A 21,610-nucleotide genomic window follows, 5' to 3' on the forward strand; every position below is an offset into this window, starting at 1 on the left:
GGCAAGTGGCTAGAAATGGAACGCAACTGAATAGAGCAAATTCAGCCAGATTCAGAAAGTCAAAGGTTATTATGTGCTGTCTCACTATGTGTGAGCTGGAGAAAAGTTTAAGAAATGAGGGGCCATATTGTGAAAGTGGAGTGAGACCAGCGGAGTTTGAGGAAGGGGATCAGTGCCGGGAGGAAACGGGGAAGGGAAGGGGAGGTACTAGGTAATGAAATTGATCGAATTATGTTATGTGGATGTTTGGATGTGTTTATTTCCTTTTTCATTGGTAATCATAATGTGCCAGTGGAAAAGTTAAAAAGAACGTCAGAATTAGGAGGAACTCCTGAGTTTAGACGGTTGACTTTTAATGTTATTGTTAATGTTTATGGCAAAGGTAATGTCCTCTCACTAATAGTAATTCGTCAAAGGGATTCTTGTTAATCTATTATTTTAGTGGCATGACTCTCCTCCTCAAATGGTCAGAGAGTAGTTTTTAATTTCCAAATAAAAAACAACAAAAAAATGCTTTCCTTAATAGTATCTTTAGTGACAATGTCAGGTAAGTATATTAAGGGAAGTATATCGTACTGACAATGTTAGGACAAGTGTATTACCTGACGAACAACTGGGCTTTTTTTTTTTATTGTAAACAAACAGGATACATGTTGTTTCCCTGTTTGTACATGGAGTAAAGGCATACCATTTGTGTAATCATAAATTTACATAGGGTAATGTTGTTTGTTTCATTCTGTTATTTTTTCTCTTCCCCCCCCCCCTCCCACCCCTCTTTCCCTCTAAACAGTCCTTCTTTCCTCCATTCTTGCCCCCCCTCCCTAACCCTAACTATAACCTACCCTAACCCTAACCCTTAACCCCTCCCACTCCCCATTATGTGTCATTATCCACTTATCAGCAAGATCATTTGTCCTTTGGGTTTTTGAGATTGGCTTATCTCACTTAGCATGATATTCTCCAATTTCATCCATTTGCCTGCAAATGCCATAATGTTTATCAATCTTTATGGCTGAGTAATATTCATATATATATATATATATATATTATATAATATGACAGTTTCTTTATCCATTCATCAATTGAAGGACATCTAGGTTGGTTCCACAATCTGGCTATTGTGAATTGAGCAGCTATGAACATTGATGGGCTGTATCTCTCTAGTATGCTGATTTTAAGTCCTTTGGGTATAGCCAAGGAGTGGAATAGCGGGTCAAATGGTGGGTCCACTCCAAGCTTCTGAGGAATCTCCACAATACTTTCCAGAGTGACTGCACTAATTTGCAAACCCACCAACAATGTATGAGTGTACCTTTTTCCCCACATCCTCGCCAACACCTACTGTTGCTTGTGTTCTTGATAATCACCATTTTAATTGGGGGTGAGATGCAATCTTAGGGTAGTTGGTTTTCCATTTCTCTTATTACTAGAGAGTTCTGAACATTTTTTCATATATCTGTTGATGCTTGTACATCTATTTCTGTGAAGCGACTGTTCATTCCTTAGCCCATTTGTTGATTGGGTCATTGTATTCTTGGTGTAGAGTTTTTTGATTTCTTTATATATTCTGGAAATTAGTGCTGTATCTGAAGTATGAGTGGCAAAGATCATTCTCCCACTCTGTAGGCTCTCTCTTCACATTACTGATAGTTCCTTTGCTGAGAGAAAGATTTTTAGTTTGAATCTATCCCAGTTGTTGATTCTTGCTTTTATTTCTTGTGCTATGAGAGTTCTGTTAAGGAAGTCTGATCCTAAGCCGACATGTTGAAGATGGGACCTACTTTTTCTTCTATTAGATGAAGGGTCTCTGGTCTGATTCGAGTTCCTTGATACATTGTGAGTTGATTTTTGTGCATGGTGAGAGATAGGGGTTTAGTTTCATTCTGTTGCATATGGATTTCAGTTTTCCCATCACGATTTGTTGAAGAGGCTATCTTTTCTCCACTTGCATATTTTGGCCCCTTTGTCTAGTATGAGAAAATTGTATTTATTTGGGTTTGTATCCATGTCCTCTATTCTGTACCTTGATCTCCCTGTCTATTTTGGTACCAATACCATGCCATTTTTGTTACTATTGCTTTGTAATAGAGTTGAAGATCTGGTATTGCAATACCCCCTGCTTCACTCTTTCTGCTAAGGATTGCTTTAACTATTCTGGGTTTCTTATTCTTCCAGATGAATTTCATAATTGCTTGCTCTATTTCTCTAAGGTATACCATTGGGATTTTAATTGGAATTGCATTGAATCTGTATAGCACTTTTGGTAGTATGGCCATTTTGACAATATTGATTCTGCCTATCCAAGTACATGGGAGATCTTTCCATCTTCTAAGATTTTCTTTAATTTCTTTCTTTAGTGTTCTCTAGTTCTCATTGTAGAGGTCTTTCACCTCTTTTGTGAGATTGATTCCCAAGTAATTTTTTTTTTTGAGGCTATCGTGAATGGGGTAGTTTTCCTAATTTCTCTTTCTGAAGAGTCATCACTTATGTATAAAAATGCATTGGATTTTTGAGCAATGATCTTGTAACCTGCTACTTTACTGAATTCACTTATGAGTTCTGAAAGTTTTCTGGTGGGATTTCTGGGTTCCTCTAAATATATAATCATGGCATCAGGAAACAGGGATAGTTTGAGTTCTTCTTTTCCTATTCGTATCCCTTTAATTTCTTTGGTTTGTCTAATTGCTCTGGCTAGAGTTTCAAGGGCAATAATGAATAGAAGTGGTGAAAGAAGGCATCCCTGCCTTGTTCCAGTTTTCAGGGGGAATGCTTTCAGTTTTTCACCATTTAGAATGATATTGACCATGGGCTTAGCATAGTTGGCCTTTACAATGTTAAGGAGTGTTCACACTATCCCTATTTTTTCTAGTGTTTTGAGCAGGAAGGGGTGCTATATTTTATCACATGCTTTTTCTGCATCTATCAAAATAATCATGTGATTCTTGACTTTAAGTCTGTTGATATGATGAATTACATTTATTGATTTCCGAATGTTGAACCAACCTTGCATCCCTGTGATAAAACCCACTTGATCATGGTGCACTATCTTTTTAATATATTTTTGTATGCGATTTGCTAAAATTTTGTTTAGAATTTTTGTGTTGATGTTCATCAAGGATACTGGTCTGAAATTTTCTTTCCTCGATGTGTCTCCGTCTGGTTTAGGTATCAGGGTGATATTGGCTTCATAGAATGAGTTTGGGAGGTTTCCCACCTCTTCTATTTCATGGAATACTTTAAGGAGTATTGGAATGAGCTTTTCTTTAAAGGTTTTGTTGAATTCGACTGAGAACCCATCTGTTCTTGGACTTTTCTTCATTGCCAGGCTTTTGATGACCTCTTCTATTTCATTGCTTGAAATTGATTTATTTAAGGTGTGTATGTCCTCCTGGTTCAGTTTCGGTAATTCATATGTCTCTAGAAACTTGTTGATGTCTTCGAGGTTTTCTGTTTTGTTGGAGAATAGATTTTCAAAATAGCTCCTAATTATGTATTGTATTTCACTCGTGTCTATTGCGATATTTCCTTGTTCATTCTGAATTTTAGTAATTTGAGTTTTCTCTCTCTTTCTCTTTGTTAGTGTGGCTAAGGGTTTATCAATTTTGTTTATTTCTTCAAAGAACCAACTCTTTATTTTGTTAATTTTTTTGATTGTTTCTTTTGTTTCAATTTCGTTGATTTCAGCTCTGAGTTTAACTATTTCCTGTCTTCTACTACTTTTGGTATTGGTCTGCTCTTCTTTTTCTAGGGCTTTGAGCTGTAGTGTTAAGTTGTTTATTTGTTGATTTTTACTTGTTTTGTTGAATGTGCTCCATGAAATAAATCTTCCTCTAAATATTGCTTTCATAGTGTCCCAGAGATTTTGATATGATGTGTCTTTGTTCTCGTTTACTTCTAAGAATTTTTTTATTTCCCTCCTGATGTCTTCTGTTATCCATTCATCATATAATAGCATATTATTTAATCTCCAGGTGTTGGAGAAGTTTCTGTTTTTTATTCTGTCATTTATTTCTAATTTCAATCCATTATGATCTGATAGAATACAAGGTAGTATCTCTATCTTCTTGTATTTGCTAACAGTAGTTTTGTGGCATAAAATATGGTCTATTTTAGAGAAGGATCCATGTGCTGTTGAGAAGAAAGTGTATTCATTCTTTTTTGGATTGTATATTCTATATATGTCCACTAAGTCTAAATTGTTGAATATGTTATTGAGATCTATGGTTTCTTTATTCAATTTTTGTTTGGATGATCTATCCAGTGGTGAGAGAGGTGTGTTAAAATCGCCTAGTATTATTGTGTTGTGGTCTATTTGATTTCTGGAATTGAGAAGGATTCGTTTGACATACATGGATGAGCCAATGTTCGGGTTATAGATATTGATGACATATTTATGACTGTTATGTCTTGCTGATTTATGCTTCCCTTAAACAGTATGTAATATCCTTCTTTATCCCTTCTGACTAGTCTTGGTTTGAAGTCCACATTATCTGAAAGGAGGATGGATACTCTAGCTTTTATGCTGTGTCCATGTGCATGGTATGGTTTTTCCCATCCTTTCACCTTTAGTTTGTGGGTATTTCTTTCTATGAGATGAGTCTCTTGCAGGCAGCATATTGTTGAATTTTTCTTTTTAATCCAATCTGCCAGTCTATGTCTTTAATTGATGAGTTCAGGCCATTAACATTCAGGGTTATTATTGCGATATGATTTGTATTATCAGTCATTTGCCTCATTTTTGTTTTTTGACATGATTTGGTTTCTCCTTTATTTGGCTATTCCTTTAGGCTAGTTTCTCCCATTGCTGATTTGCATCATTGTTTTTCATGTCTTCCTCACGGAATATATTGCTGAGAATGTTATGTAATGCCAACTTTCTTTTTGTAAATTCTTTTAGCTTTTGTTCATCATGGAAGGATGTTATTTCATCCTCAAATCTGAAAGTAAGTTTTGCTGGGTATAAGATTCTTGATTGGCATCCATTTTCTTTCAGGGCTTGGTAAATGTTGTTCCAGGCCCTTCTAGCTTTTAGGGTCTGGATTGAAAAATCTGCTGATATTCTTATTGGTTTCCCCCTGAATGTAATTTGATTCTATTCTCTCGCAGCCTTTAAAATTCTGTCTTTATTTTGTATATTAGGTATTTTCATAATAATGTACCTTGGTGTGGGTCTGTTGTAATTTTGTATATTTGGAGTCCTATAAGCCTCTTGTACCTGGTTTTCCATTTCATTCTTCAGATTTGGGAAATTTTCTGATATTATTTCATTGAATAGATTGTTCATTCCTTTGGTTTGTTTCTCTAAGCCTTCCTCAATCCCAATAATTCTTCAATTTGACTTTTTCATGATATCCCATAATTCTTGTAGATTCTGTTCGTGATTTCTTACCATCTTCACTGTTTGGTCAATTTTGTTTTCAAGATTAAATATTTTGTCTTCAGTGAGTGAGGTTCTGTCTTCCAGGTATTCTATCCTATTGGTTATGCTTTCTATGGAGTTTTTGACTTGGTTTATTGTTTCCTTCATTTCAAGGATTTCTATTTTCTTTTTTTTTTCAGTATCTCTAACTCTTTATTGAAATGATCTTTTGCTTCCTGTATTTTCTTTTTTAACTGTTGATTGGTGCGATCATTGAATGCCTGCATTTGCTCTTTCATCTCCTCCTTCAATGCCTGCATTTGCTCTTTCATCTCCTCATTTGCTTCCCTGATTGTTTTAATTATGTACATTCTGAACTCCCTTTCTGACATTTCTTGTGCTGTGCTGTCATTGGGTTTTATTGACATAGTATCTAGGTTTGTTTGGGACATTTTCTTCCCTTGTTTTCTCATATTGGTCAGATATCAGTGGGACTCTGAGATATTGCAGATTTCCTCTATTGGCTTACAGTGTCCCTGTAGATTTCCAGTATATCACCTCCGAACCTTCAGTAGCCTGAAGTCTTGGAGGAACTTGATAATGCAGTGCTTGCAAAAACAGCTGACCCTAGCCTGCTACTGGGTCCAGGGCTGGGGGCTGGTTTTGCGTGGAAATCCTCTCACTGGGCCATCCTGTTCCTAGAAGCTGGCTATAAACAGGGCCTGCCCCCACCTGAGGGAGCCAGACTGCTCGGTAAAATCCTCTCCCTGTCCTGCCTTGGTTCCAGAAGCCGCCTGTGGGCTGGTCTCAGGGCTGGGTCTGGGGCTTGGGGTTGGCTCTGTGCAGAAAAGCTCTCTCTTGGCGGGCCTGTACAAGAAGCTGGCTGTGGATCAAGCCTACCGCTGGAGGGAGCAGGGCTGCTTGGGGAAGTCTCTCACTGCCCTGTCCTGCTCCGAGAAGTTGCCCCTGTCTGGGCCTGCAGCCTGGGCAGAGCTTCACCCCGTGAGAGAGACTCACCCCACGGCTCTATGTTGGTCCAAATCTCTCAATACCTCCCCTTCTTGAATCCTGAGTTCTGGAGCTACGGGAGACACAGTCACCCTCTAGTCCACCATCTTGGATCTCACAATTGGGCTTTTATTACAAGGTGTCAGTCCATTTTCTTGTTTTTTCCTTAACATTTTCTACTGAAGTTCAAACAAAACTTGAGGACATCTTGAGGTATTCAGTAAACAGAATAAGCAAAATTGTATATATTTCTTATTTTAAGGTGTTTTTTCTTCAACTGATCTAAAGAAAAGCAAATATATAATGTGGAACTATTTTGATAATGAGTTCACAACAAACTCCATGTTTTAATTTTTTTTCTATGTCTACTGCAGGTTGCATGAGAACTTCTACTCTTCTGTAATTGACTTTTAAAAAGTCCACCTTCTAAATTTCCCAGACGATCTTCTGAGTTCTTCCTGTTACCATTGGTTTATTCTTCTGCTTTCTCTACTTAAAATTTGACTCTACTAAGAAAAAGTAAGGTTATGTATTTAGCTAACAGAAATTTGCAGACAGTTCAGATGACAATGATTTTGTTTGGTTTAGCAAAACTGTTCTAGTTCACTTCATATGGAAACAATGCTATAGATGCTGTAAAATCTGTGAGTCAACATTAAGCAGTATTTGTTAGGAATAAACTAGAAATTTTAAGATATCCTCTAGTATTATCTTCATTTTGAGGGTGCAGACTTGTTCACTAGATGTGTGGAGTTCCCCATGTGCCTCACTTATGGAGTGCTCTGATAGGTCTGTGACCCAGCCAACTGCAAGATTTTCCTGGCATGCTTGAACTCAAGTCTAATCCTTGTGCATTCCTAGGCACCGACAAAGGTGTTTTGGTTGTTTCTCAAAACAGTGAAAGAAACTAGCCACAACCCAGAGTCAAATTCCTTGAATTTTCATATAAACTTTCACATCCACAACCCAGTTGTGCCAGGGCAGTGGAGTAGGTTGCACACAGATCAAAAAAATTGCCTAGAGACAGCATGCAAGGCATGATTTACTGGGAAATGCTTACAATAGATCATTGACTCCTCCAAGAAGACTTTAGTGGCACTAGACTGAATACTTATTACCTCCATTTCTCAAGGTGCTTTGCCCAGCTGTGCCTCTCTCCCTCACTACATTTTGTCCAGTGGGAGCTTGCTGGACAATTGACACAGATTCTTCCCACAGTAATCTCAGTCACTACTAAGAAAGGGGTTTTATGTGTTAGGCTGCAGAAGTAGTGACATCATCAGCATTGGTTTGCTTATATAACCAACATCCCAAGAAGCAACTGTCCTGGTGTACATGCAAGAAAGTAGCTTTCTAGGGCTGGAACTGGGACTCAGTGGTAGAGCTCTTGCCTAGCTCATGGGAGGCACTGGATTCAATCCTCAGCACCACATAATTAATAAATAAATAAATAAATAAATAAATAAATAAATAAATGAATAAATAAAATGAAGGTACTATGTCCTGTGTTCATTTATAACTAAAAATATTTTTTACAAAAGAAAGTAGTTTTCTAATAGATAACACCAACTCCATCTAGTTCCCAGTGTGCTAGGAGAAAGTCAGTATGCTTCATGATAATATGTATCTGACCATTACAGTCCAGGCTTGCTCCTTGATTTGGCAAGATTTGGGGAAGGCATTCAGGGATATGGTGTTTTACTATACATTTTGTTTTTTAAGGACAATCTGAAACTGTATAACCCATACCCCACATTGCAGATATACCTAGACAGAGCATTTCTCTCTCTTTTCCCTCTTCTTCTCTCCTTTCCTCTCCTCCCCCCCACCTCTCTCTCTCTCTCTCTCTCTCTCTCTCTCTCTCTCTCTCTCTCTCTCACTCTTACTCTCTCTTTTCTGTCCTGCATAAAGATATGCCACTGTCCCCTCCTAAATATATGAGTTCCCCTAATAAGTACTTTGGATTGATCACCCAGGATAGTGTTTCTTTCTTTGGATCCCAGCCATCCCTATCTTCAGATAATTTGGGGCACACCATAGTGGGAATTCTGCTACCACAGCTTTTTGTTGTAACTTCTCTTTCTTTCTTGTCATTAGTTTGGCTAAGGGTTTATCAATCTTATTTATCTTTTCAAAGGATAAACTCTTTGTTTCATTGATACTTTGAATTTTAAATTCTCAGTTTTATGAGTTTCAGCTATGATTTTAATGATTTCCCATTGTCTATTGACTTGGGTATTAGTTTTTTCTTCTTTTACATGACCTTGAGGAGTAATGTTATTTATTTGACATATTTTTATTCTATTTTTTAAATATAGGAGTTCAGTGCTATAAACTTTTCTTTTAGAAGTGCCTTCATGCTGTCCCACAGATTTTGATGAATTATAATCTCTATTCTTCTTTATTTCTAGGAACATTTTCATTTCTCCCCTGATTTCTTCTGCAATCTGTTTCTCATTAAAAATGGTTTATTTAATCTTCAGGGGTTAGAATGGTTTCTGTGTTTTAATCTTTTCTTGATTTCTAATTTTATTACATTATAATCTGATAGGATGCAAGAAATTATTTTTATATTTTATACTTGCTAAAATTGACTTTGTGCCCTAAAATATGATCTATTTTAGACAATATTCCATGTACCACTGAGGAGAAAGTGAATTCAATTTTCAATGAATGAAATATTCTATAGATGCTTATTTGGTCCCTTTGATTAATAGTATTATTTATATCTAAAGAGTCTACTTATTTTAAGCCTGAATGACCTGTCTAATGCTAGGGGAGGTGTGTTGAAATCTCCCAGTATTATTGATTTGGGGTTTGTTTGATTCTTTATATCAAGAAAGGTTTGTTTTATGTATGTAGTACACTGTTGTTTGGGACATATGTATTTACAATTATTATATCTTGTTGTTGGATGATTCCTTTAATCAGCATGAAGTGACATTCTTTGTCTCTTCTGATGAATTTTGGCTTGAAGTCTACTCTATGTGATATGAAAGTAATTGCCCTTGCTTGCTTTGGATTTCCATTTGTGTGGTATGTTTTTCCATCATTCCACCTTCAGTCTGTGGATGTCTTTGTCTATAAGGTAAGTCTCTTATAAATAACATGTGGTTGATTCTTGATTTTTAATCTAATCTGCCTCTCTATGTCTTTTGATTGAAAACTTTAGAACATTTACCTTCAATATTGTTATAGAGAGATGATTCTTATTTCTTGCCTTTTTGATTTCTTTATAATGTTTAATTCAGACTCGATTCTCCTTTATTTGATTGTTCTTCTAATGTAATTCATTTCTATACTGGTTTTCATTTTCATTTCTTCTGCACAAATATTTCATTGAGAATATATTGTAGGGCAGGCTTAATGGTAATGAGTTCTTTTAGTTTCTACTTATCATGGAAGATTTTAAAATTTTATCTTCAATTCTGAAGGATAATTTTACTGGATAAAATAATCTTGATTGTCACTCATTTTCTTTCAAGACTTGGTATATATCCCTCCTGGATTTTACAGTCTGAGTTGAGAAATCAGTTGAAATTCAAATTGGTTTACCTTTAAATGTGACCTTCCATTTTTCTCTTGTGAGTTTTTAAAATTCTATCCTCATTCTGCACATTAGGTATTTTTATTACATCATGTCTTAGAGAGGATCTTCTCTGATCTTGCCTGTTTGGAGTTCTATGCATAACTTGTATTTGGATTACTATCTTGTTCTTAAAAGTTTTCCAATATTATTTTCCTGGAAATTGTAGTTTCTGTAAAGTTTTCTATTATTTCATTGAAGAGGTTGTGCTTTCCTTTAGTTTGTATTTTGAAACCTTCTATCTCAATGATTCTTAAATTTGTTCTCTTAATGTTATCCCAGGTTTCCTAAATATTCTGGTCACAATCTCTTCATATCTTTTCTTTATTGTCAATGTTATTTTCAAGATTATATACTTTGTCATCAATGCCTGGAAATATATCTTCAAATTGGTCTAAACTTTTGGTGATGCTTTCCATTGAATTTTTATTTTGATTTATTGAGTAATTTCCAGGATTTCTGTTACATTCTTAGAATATCTCTTTATTGAAATTATCTTCTACTACCTATAATTTTCTAAGTTCATGCCTTACATCGTCTTTTAACTCATTGGATATTTTAACCACAAACTTTCTAAATACTTTCTCCAACATTTTGCCCACTGTGGTGTCAATAGGGTCAGTAGTTGAAATATTATGGGCTGTTTGAAGTAGTTTGTTTTCTTGCTTTTTCAAATTGCTTGTCTGTCTACTCTTCTCTTTGTATGTTTATTCCTTCTTTTATGCAAGGGTTTCTTTACTGAGCATCTTTCTCTTAAGAGCCTGGTGCTGGGTGAATATCCAGGTATTGATACTTACACTCCATGCATGTTCTCTGCTGTTCCCAGTATCAGCAGCACTTTGAGAGAAGACACTGAACCTTATTTATTATAAGCAAAGCCATATACTATTCAACCCTTTGAAAAAAACAAAATTTGTCACTATTGTTCTCCACAGTTCCTCTAATCCAGGAATAAATTCATAGTAAAGTTCTGGAATAGGTTGAAAATTTAGTTATTGAATGAGGTAAAATTGCCATAGCAATGTATGGGGCTGAAAGCGGGAAGAGGAAAAAATGTGCAGAAGATGAGATAAAATAAAAAAGAGAAAAAATAAGATAGAAAAGAATAGTATGCACCAAGATTAAAAGAAAAGAATATATATTAGTGTGAGGGATGGGGAGATTTGAAGGTTTGAGATAGTAACAGGTAATGTAAGTGGAAAAAGTGAGGGCAAGAGAAGCAATTGTAAACCTGAGTTTGGAAAACAAAGACAGAATGGTTCCAATTAATACTTTAAAACACTAAAAAAAAAATGGGTTGAGGGCACAATATTGATTATCAAGTCAAAACAGAGTGATATATATATATATATATGGTTTGGATTTCATCAGGATTTGGGACTTTTAGAAGCTGTCCATCACTCTTTGGCTTTGTATCTCCCCTGAGATGCTGGGATACAGAAACTGCTCCCCTATTGAACATCCTATCAGATGGTTCTATTTCTTGGCCCAGGCACATGAACCTGGAGGCTTGCAGGGTGTGGTGCTGTGTCTGTTTGCTGTTTCTGTTGAGTACAGGAGCTCAGAATGTAGGGCTCTGGACTATTATTCTGTTTGCCATGGGGCATTGCACACCCTCTCCTCTCCAGAGTCCTCTTCAAAGTGGCATAGAGCCTGATGTCATCTACAAGCACAGGACCTGTGTGTGGTCTGTGGTGAGAAGCATCCCTCTTGACTAACTGGTGGTTGGGGCACTGTCCCTGCAAGTAAAGGGACTTAGCTTGTTCACCTGGGTTCTAGCAGTTGCTGCTCAAGGTGGTCAACCATAGGTACTTCTTTTCTCCAGTGCCCGGGACAGAAACAACTGTCCAGCTTGTGTCCAAGATTCAACTAGTCACAGACACTTTCCTTTTCTACTGTCCAGGACAAAGTCTCCCTTCCTGCCTGGTTCTGAGCTCTCATTTTCCACAATCATGGATCACAGGTGACCACTCTCTGTCAGGGCTCCCAAAAGAGGCTGTGCAGAGACATGCACTAGGCTAACACTTCCCAGGGCAGGTCTGCTCTAGCCCACTCCTCTTGTTCTTGGTGCTGGGGAGGGTGTTTCAGCAGCATTCAACTAGCAACAGTCCCTCTACAAGTTCCTTCTAGACAGCTTATTAAGATATTTCACAGCAGGGATACTCCCTCTGGTTGTACTCCTGTGGTTATCTGAAGGTGAGGATATTCCTTTAATTTGCTCTAGGGTGACCAGCTACCTATGGGCTCCACAAAACAACTGCCATGCCTAGAATGACTTTCTGTTTTCAATTTATGTTAAACTACCTGATCTCCTTCGGTGACCCTGCTATTCCTGTTGTACTGTAATTTGACCTGCTTTTCTTTCTACCTGTTGTTCAGGGAGTGAGTTTATGTTCTTTTCCTCTCCTTCTATCTTTCTTTCTTTGCCCATCCCCTCATCGTCTACCCTGGTCTGGGTTCAGGGTTAAGGAACTCTGTCCTTATTTCCTACTTTGATAAACAAACTTCAAATCTCTCTAGGACTCAGACCGACCAGTGTTGGGTCTTAGAGCATTTATTTTGTAACTCAGCTCTTCCCTCAGCTGTCCCTTCACTTCCTCCTTTCTGTGCTGTGGAAGTCAGGATTGCTGCCTAGTTCCACTCCCCTTCAATCTTCTCTAATTTTCTCAAAACTTTTTAACACCAAGCTATAAGATCTCCCTGGAGCCCATTTATTAGAGAGGGTTTCCATTGTGCTTTTGTCTTTCCCTTACCAGGTAATATCCTGCTATTGATTTTTGATGCTTGCTACTATGATGAGGATTTTCTGTGTGGTCCTATTTAGTTCCGGTCTTGTGTGTTTACATCTCAGATTTGAGTACTTCTCAATCATATTAGTTTCACCCATTGGGAGTTGGATTTAATGGTCAAGACCCAGTATAGTTTTTCCTAACCCTCCCTCAGGGTTAGAGAAATTGGGGAGGTTTTAAAAATTTAACAATGGGTCCTCATTTGTGTCCTGAAATGATAGAGTTCCTGACTTCTACCTGTATCCTAGTAGTTCTGTCTTATAAAGAAAAAAGATCTTGCTATAAATTTTGCCTCTCCTGCAGAGGAAGCTCCTATCTTTTTCCTGGCTTGCATAAGAAGGAAAGTTTTTTCCCATTTTCCACCCTGTCTTTAATTGCTCTCATGAATACCAAGTGAGGTCCACAGAAAAGTTCTCACAGGTGGTTACAAACACTTTTTGTGTGTGCACATTTTAGAAATTATTCCTTCATGCCTACTCACACTTGGACTTAATTTATTCATTAAAATTTTGACTGAAGTCTTCACACAGTTTATATGGTGACTTCTTTTCTATTTGTGTTTTGCTGCTGTTTCCCATCTCTTTTTGGAAACTCCAGGCTGCATGTTTCCCTGAAAACTCTCCAAGGATAAAGTAAAGTTGTAATTTTGTTGATTATCTAACTTATCCATTTTCTTAAGCTTGTAGCACTTCAGATATTCTGGTAAAAGCCAATATCCATAACATTGTATTTGAATAAGTATAACATATAAATCTGAATAATGTTTCATTTATCATTTTTTACTTTTATAAAGGCTGCCTTATATGACTTTTCTGGAGAAAAAACTTTTGAAGTTCATGTAAACCCCTACTTTGTTGGGGTTTTCCATTTCTGATTAGGTAAACAGTGAAAGCATGTTTTCTTATTGATTCATATGATAGTCGGAGATAACAACACATGAAACCACTTCTCTTTTGCAAGATGAAGCATGCTGTTCCAAAACATCATAATCCCATACACATAACTAGAGTATAACCATTTTGAGAGAACATCCAAGAAAATAGGATTTTAAATTAATTTCTAAAGATCCAGTTGAGAAAACACTATTACCCTCCCTCTCATAATTCTTCCTATCATACGAGCCCTGAAAAATCTAAAGGGCAAGTCAAGTCAGAAATATCCATTAGCTATAGAAAGATAAATTTCAACCTCAGTAGTACAATGCATTATCTGGGAGAATTTTTTAAAAATACCAATGACATTTCCCATGACAGAGTAGTTCTCAAGTGTTTCACAGATGATCTTAAAGTGAGTTGATGGGTGGCAAAATCTTATATGAAGGGATACCAAAAGTGCCTGGTAAACACCCGATTAGGAAATGGATACAAGGTGCAACCATTCCTAAGAAAATAAATAAAAATAATGTTAAGACTTTTAAATCAGGACTAACCCCAGGAACTACTCTGGTTTAATACTTCTAGAAGAGCAGAGAAACTTCTGGATTCTTCCTCAAGATATTTCACTATAAATGTTTTAGTCACAAAATGGGCGACAATGGTGGCTATGTTCACACTCTCCAGATTCTCTGTGCTATCTTAGCACCCATTGTTCTATGTGTTGGAAAAGAGCTTAGACACACTCTCAGTCTCCTGGGAAAAAATTAGGTAGTGCTTTGCCATAAATACCTGGAGGTCAGTACACTAGATTCAGGAACTTTGTTAGTCAGCTTTCCATCACTGTGACTAACATACCTGACAAGAACAATTTAGAGGAGGAAAAGTTTATTTTGGACCAATGGTTTCAGAGGTTCAGTCCATGATCAACTCTAGGTCTACAGTGAGACAGAACATCATGTCAGAAATACATGGTGAAGGAAAGTTATTAGCTCATGGTAGCTAGGAAGCAGAAAGAAGAAGGAGCCATGAGGATAAGATATAATTATCAAGGGTGCACCCCTAGTGACACATTTCTTCCAGTCTTGTACCACCTGCCTATAGTTACCATCCCATATAGTTGTTCTTTTTAATTATTAATTAAGCAAATGGATTAATCCATTGATTAGGTCACAACTCTCGTAATCTAATAATTTCACCTCTGAACTTTTCTGCATAAACACAGGAGTTTTGAGGGAGCACCTCAGATTCAAATCAAAACAAGAACTAGGATAAATGATAATATTTAGTGATTATGACTCCATTGAAGACTTCTCCTATAACTATGGGCTTCAGATCACCTACCCTTTAATATATTATACAAAACTTAAGTGAACACATAAGCACATATACTTAAATATGTATCCAGTATGGTTCTTAAGTTCGCATTCTTTATATTTTCCCTTTTTTTTCTCTCTCTCTGCAGCTCATCTCTTATTTATTTCCTCCCATCCTCATTCCCACTGGCCACACTTAATTACCTGAAGTGTTTTGAATTCATTATCTTCTCTTATGTCTACAAAATCAAGGTACTTCCTCAGTCTGGAAAACTTACTCTATTCCTTTGAAGGCTTAATGGGCTAACTCTTCACTTTGCCTTGAGACTCTTCTCAGCTCTCCAAAAACTTCCTTGAATGCCCAACCTGAATTTTGTGCCTTCTATTTGTGCTTCAAGAGCTCCATGCCTTTCCTCTCTATGTACAGGTACAGTATTCAAAATCATTATGTCACAGACAGTTTATTCAGCACTAATTGTGTGAAATGTATAAATCGGGTTATGTTTTACTTCTTCCCACAGTGAGGCAAGGCGTGTTGGTACTTGAGCAATGCCAGGTGCAATCACTGAGCTAAACAGAGCTCCATCCATAGGTTGGTGTAACCAGTCATTCCCTGGGAATTTCCCCTTGAAAGGAACTTAAGTATCGGACTAGCAGAATCCTATGCCCAGAGTTTGACAGCAGGAGAGAAAGCTTTGGTAGTTTGTTTACCAGGTCCCCATCTGATCTTGGAACATCTTGCCTTGACTGCAGAGAAACTGCTGAAATACTGTTAGAAATTTAGGTAACTCAACTGGAGCTCTTTCTGTAGGGACAACGGAGAGCTGACTCGGGATCACAGGCTCAAGTAAGTGAGGGGTTTAGTAGGGCTTAGGTTCATGGGTAGTCTTCACTTATTCCATCCTTTCCTCTTCCTGCAGCTTCTGGGAAACTCCTGTCTCTAATTTCTATGGGCTTGACAGATCTGTATTTGAAGACTAGTGAGATTTGGGAGTTCAGAAGGATGCAATGCATTGACCAGTCTTCAACACTGTAGGAGAAAAATGTTTCTCAATTTTTCTGTATGGATCAGCTTAATGTAGTTTTGTGTCTCAGCAAATATTGGGCTCAGATTCTGGAGATGACTTGAGAACAAGTAAAGAAAATAGCATTCCTATGCATGTGATTCCTCAGTCACATAATAGTGAGATTGGTTCCTGTTTCACAATATTGTTTGCAACCAGAATACCTCTCCTTTAGTGTCTCTAGTTGTGATTAACAAAAACAGAATGAGAGAGAACTCACTGTAAAATGTTCATGATGAGTTTTTAAAAATGCGCTTTCTGAAATTTTTTTACTTTCCTAAAAGGTCAGCACAGAAAAACAAATACTGCATGTTCTTAATCATATATAGATGTTTAAAACAGTTGATTTCATTCAAGTAGAGAGTAGATTAGTGGTTACTAGAATCTAGGTAAAGAAATGAAAGCAGGAAGAGACGAAGATCAGATAATAGGTACAAAAGCACACTTAGAATGAATAAATTCTAGTATTCCACAGTCACATAATTTCACTAAGGTTTGCAGCATCTCATTATGTATCTTTCTAAACTACTAGAAGAGAGGAGTTTGAAGGTTCCCAACACAAAGAAATGCTAAATGTTTAATGGGAAGGGGATGTTAACCACCCTGATTTGAGCGCTGCATATTGAATTATCACTCAGTACCCCATAAATATGTACGGATATTAGATGTAAATTTAAAAACATTTTAAAGAAAACTGAACATTTTTACTTTCAAAATATTACATGAAAGACTTTGCAAAAATATTTTCACTCAGTTATTCTCAATAGCAAAAAATGATATGTCAGAAACACTGACTTTGCTTAATATAAATGCATAACAGAAAGGGGATGGAGTTGGGCATTGTTTCTGTGCATCACACTGAGTTAGAAACATGCATCTTTTCTTTTATGATCTGATTCACTTTTCTAGTGATCTGATTCACTTTCTAAAAGCATCAACTTTTATACTCTTTAATTTGCTTTTTGTTTGAATATTGGAAAATTTCTTTGATAAAATATGCATACATATGGCATATAATTTTCAAAATTTTAAGTGTACTTCTCTGTAGCATTAAATGTAGTCAGGTTGTTGTGCAACCATCACCACCACCCATCCCTAGAATTCTTTCATCTTACCAGATTGAAATTCCCTACCCATTAAACACTAACTCCTTATTATTCAAATGTTTTCTAGAACTCATCTACATAGTAAGAAACATGTACCTAATGATGATAATTATTGTTATTTTTTCACTCTCTTTTAATAAGTGAATAGTTGAGTTCAGGAATATCATCCAGGAATACCATACAGATCAGAGTGAAAGGTGAATTGACTCTTGTTGCAAATGAAATTTTAACCTTGATTTCTTAAACACAGAATGATTATTATGTGAGTGAGACTGAAGTTTTTGGGTTCCATATAGCAATATTCCAAAAGACAACACTTGCTATGGCAAAATCATTGCAATTGTCTACTATTTTCCAATATACATATTTGGCTTTCATTCTATTTTTTTTAACAAATTACCTTTGGAGAAGTACAGCTATATCTAGGTCATGTGCACAAGGACTAGTGAATATCATGGTCCTGAGTGCATTGGCCCACTTCCTTAGTTGTAAAATGAATTTCCTGGTCAGAGACAATTTTTCATGTTAAAAAAAAAAGGGAATGAAAAGGCATTTTGTTTGTGTGTGAATATCTGTGCCTGATGAAGTGCTACCAGTTGGGAATGCAGATTCAATATCAGAGTAAGTGTCCACACCTTGAGGATAAATTACTGTCTCTTCTATGATGGATGCTGCCACTTAGCCACCAGTCTCCTGAAAATAGTAAACTGAATACTCAGAGGTGATACCTAAATAATCCCAATGCAAGGAAATCCATATTGTTGATCCCATGCATGGCCCTGTCCCTCTGTGCCCAAATTCACTTGTCCCTCATCTCAGTGCCTTAGGCTGCCTTAGAGTGTCTCTAAATTAGCTTAAGAGATTTTATGAATGGAGCATTTGATTATTGCTCCAATTCTGAAATGCTTACAATCAGACCTTGGATTCAATTCTCATCTCCATCTCTTATAATTAGGGAGAAGATAAGTTCCTCCAGAGTTGGGATGAAGATCCTCTAGGTTTTCCAAATACATTTTCAACTGTGTATCCATTGTTTTAAGTTTCTCTTTTCCTCATGTTCATCTTCTAGGACAATCATAAGAAAGTAGAGAACTCCATAAACTTTGTAATGACTTTTGGACCATAGCAACCAAGCTATTTACTTTCTTCCCTGTGCCACCGTCTTCACCTGTACTTGATCCTGTGCCACCAATATTCATAAGTTGAATAGGTGTGGTGCCATAGCATGTACAGGTTGCTCTTTCCTAGGGCAGTAGGGTAGTTAGCTGTGCCTTCTTCCAATGCATGAGAAACCCAATTTCAGAAGCACATGTTGAGGATCTCTTTCTGGCAGCTACTTTCAGTACCAATTCCTGCTATCACCAAGAAATGGATGACATGCTCAAGTTAGAGGCGTATTAAACAAAAACCTTATTTACAAATGTGCAAACAAGATGTAGAGGAATTTGGAGGAGCAAAGCAGGACCCTGGAGCTAATATGAAGAGATTGTGAACCACCCTTCGGCCTGAGGAAGTAAAGGGAGGAAGCAAAGTGCATGAGAAAGAAATAATTGTCCCCTGTATACAGCTGAGGAATGGAGACACAGTTTCAGTAACTTGCCTAAGCTCATACAGCTAAATGGCAAGTCCAGTACTTCAACTTAGGAGGTCCCTGTCTAGGACCCTGCTTTCACTACTCTGTATATGACTGCCTTGCCTGTTATAATTTCCTTGCCTGGAGGATAAAACTTACATTAACCTGGCAGGTGAAGCCTTCATGATTTGCTCTGTGCCTCACTCATCAATCTTACTAGGTTTTGCTCAAGTCCTCTTGCTCAGTAAGGCTTCCTTGTATTGAATCTGATGTAGGTCCTTGTTGCCTTCATGATCCATGAGGAAGCCCCTAACTCTTCACAAGGTAGCACCACCTCACTAAAGCCTCTGTGGACCTTCTCTCTGCACAGTGAGTGCCTCATTAGGAAGGGTTCGCTGTACTGCCCATGTATATGGGGTGGTATTTTCACATCATTGTTGCCACCAGCTCTTTTTCCTCTTCTGAACACTAACACCTAGGAAACTGGTTTTTGTTTGTTTCTGAGATACAATTACTATCACATTGATCTGCTGAGACAAAAATCAAACTACCATAGAAATGAAAAACCTTCACATTTGATTGAGGAATTCTATTTCATTTTCCCTTTTGTTCTTTATTGACCACAGGGGTCCACACATCTATCACTAATTATGAGTTCTCCATGAACAAAAAATTCAGGAAGTCATACCCCTTTCTGAAATAACTACTTGGTTCATCTCATAACAATAAAGCTATCTCTGCCTCTAAAATTTCTGTGTAAGTAAATGTAATTATATGTGACAGATGTGCAATACAGAGGCTTAGGAGGTAAAGATCTATTCCCTAGGTCTGTCACTTTAAAAAAGCAGGTCATTCAATGAAGTATACAAAACGAGAAGACAAATGACATCTCTCCCAGGAGGAAGTAGTTCTTTAATGGGAAAAAAGTTCATTCTGGACCTGGTCACTATATTGCACATTCTTAAGGGATGGGTTACCAAATGTAGGCAATAAAAATTTCAGGATACTAAATATTATAAAGGAAATGCCTATACTAAAAAATATTTATTGCTTATCTGAAATTAAAATCTAATTGGGTATTCTACATTTTACCTGGTAACTTTACTTGAGAGTTAATTACTACAGAAAGATGTGGAGATGCTTAAATTCTGCGACTTCTTACTCCTATTATCACTGTTTATGAATTTACCTCATTCCTTATCACAGGTGTAATGGCAACTTCAAGGGTACTTTTCCGCAGACACTTTGTTGTCCTGTACCTCCTTCAGATGGTTACACCAAGTTCAGGTATGATCTCTCAGTTACCTTTACAAACATAAGAAAATGGAGTTTGCCAGGAAAAGCAAGGTACAAACTAAAAAGATAAGCTTTTTTACCATTGCTCCTAAGGTTTAATATGTGGTAATGAAATGAAGATGGGCACCATAGGATACAGTTTATATTTAGGAAGAATGAATCATTCTTTATGAGCAAGTTTTCTTGACTCAAACTTGTGCTAGTTTCTGGGAAGGAAAAAACAAATAAAGGTAAATTAAACCTTGCCCTTGAGAACCCATGATTCATGTTGAGGAGACATGATTTATGTATCAGTTTTGCAGAAAGGAAGTGGTGCAAGGTGTCAATCCATCTGGGAATCCCTGTGACTTTTCAGTACAGTGTAGAATAAGATAAGGAAAGATGGAACAGACAAGGGGGATCTTGACAGAAGATGAGAATCTGCATTTGGCAAAGGATCCATACAAAACAGCAATAAATACAGGTATTTGGAGATCTGTAAAAGTCTAAGACAACAAATAACATAAAAGTATAGAAATTTCTAGCAAGAGTTACATGTTAGATGAAAAAAATTTTACTGATGCAAATTTAGGTGGGATTCAGTCTTTGCTAATTAAAATAATAAAACTGCCACAAACATCTTTGTACCTATGTTTTAAGCCTAACTGAGTGTGAACAACAAAATATTAAATATATCCCATTAGAACTGCTGACCACAGTTTATGCACTATTTTATTATTGTATGGAAAATGTTATTCTGAAGTAGTTATCAATAACTTCTGTCAATAGCATATTTGAGTTTGTCAGGTAGATGCTACAGCTATCAAACCTTTTTATCTTTTCCAAACTTACTGTTGAAAGAAAGGATTTTTAAATGATTACTTTTTAGTTTCTTATTAAACAGTAAGATTGAGTATCATTCCAGACATTTTGTACTTCTTTTTCTCCGAATTGCCTGATTATGATCTAACTTCTTATTTCCTTTGCATTGTTAGTCTTTTCATTGTTGCTTTTTATGAACTCCTAATACTGAATTAATTTTTAATCTGTTTTATCTGTTCCCTGTATTTCTGACAAGTCTATAATATATTGGATTTTTTTTTTATTTATTTTTTTACGTTTACATAGGGTAATGATGTTTATTTTTTTTCCCTTCCCCCCCACCCCTCCCACCCCTCTTTTCCCTCTATACAGTCCTTCTTTCCTTCATTCTTACCGCTCTCCTTAGCCTAACTCTAAACCTAACCCTAAACCTAATGCTAACCCCTCCCACCCTCCATTATATGGCCTCATCCGCTTATCAGCGAGATCATTCGTCCTTTAGTTTTTTGAGATTGGCTTATCTCACTTAGCATGATATTCTCCAATTTCGTCCATTTGCCTACAAATGCCATAATTTTATCATTCTTCATTGCGGAGTAATATTCCATTGTATAAATATGCCACAGTTTCTTTATCCATTCATCAACTGAAGGGCATCTAGGTTGGTTCCACAATCTGGCTATGGTGAATTGAGCAGCAATGAACATTGATGTGGCTGTATCTCTGCAGTATGCTGATTTTAAGTCCTTTGGGTATAGGCCAAGGAGTGGGATAGCTGGGTCAAATGGTGTTTCCATTCCAAGCTTTCTGAGGAATCTCCACACTGCTTTCCAGAGTGGC

General features: G+C 36.8%; 1 protein-coding gene across 7 annotated transcripts in view; it reads left to right on the forward strand.

Moving 5' to 3' along the window:
* Positions 1 to 15,561: 15,561 nt before the first annotated feature.
* LOC124985989 (putative selection and upkeep of intraepithelial T-cells protein 1 homolog) overlaps positions 15,562 to 21,610 on the forward strand; it is a 30,968-nt gene continuing 24,919 nt past the window's right edge. For 3 of the 7 annotated variants that reach the window (XM_047554635.1, XM_047554639.1, XM_047554636.1), the window contains exons 1-3: positions 15,566 to 15,777; positions 19,880 to 19,960; positions 20,264 to 20,432. In XM_047554635.1, coding sequence (XP_047410591.1) covers positions 20,351 to 20,432 — 82 coding nt within the window. In that variant the 5' untranslated portion in view covers positions 15,566 to 15,777; positions 19,880 to 19,960; positions 20,264 to 20,350. Of the gene's footprint in view, positions 15,778 to 19,879; positions 19,961 to 20,263; positions 20,433 to 21,610 lie in introns of all 7 variants that reach the window. The other 4 variants (XM_047554641.1, XM_047554640.1, XM_047554638.1 and 1 more) reach the window with 4 other exon arrangements.

This window comes from Sciurus carolinensis, chromosome 1 (assembly GCF_902686445.1).
Source record: "Sciurus carolinensis chromosome 1, mSciCar1.2, whole genome shotgun sequence".
In the NCBI taxonomy this organism is placed as follows: Eukaryota; Metazoa; Chordata; class Mammalia; order Rodentia; family Sciuridae; genus Sciurus; species Sciurus carolinensis.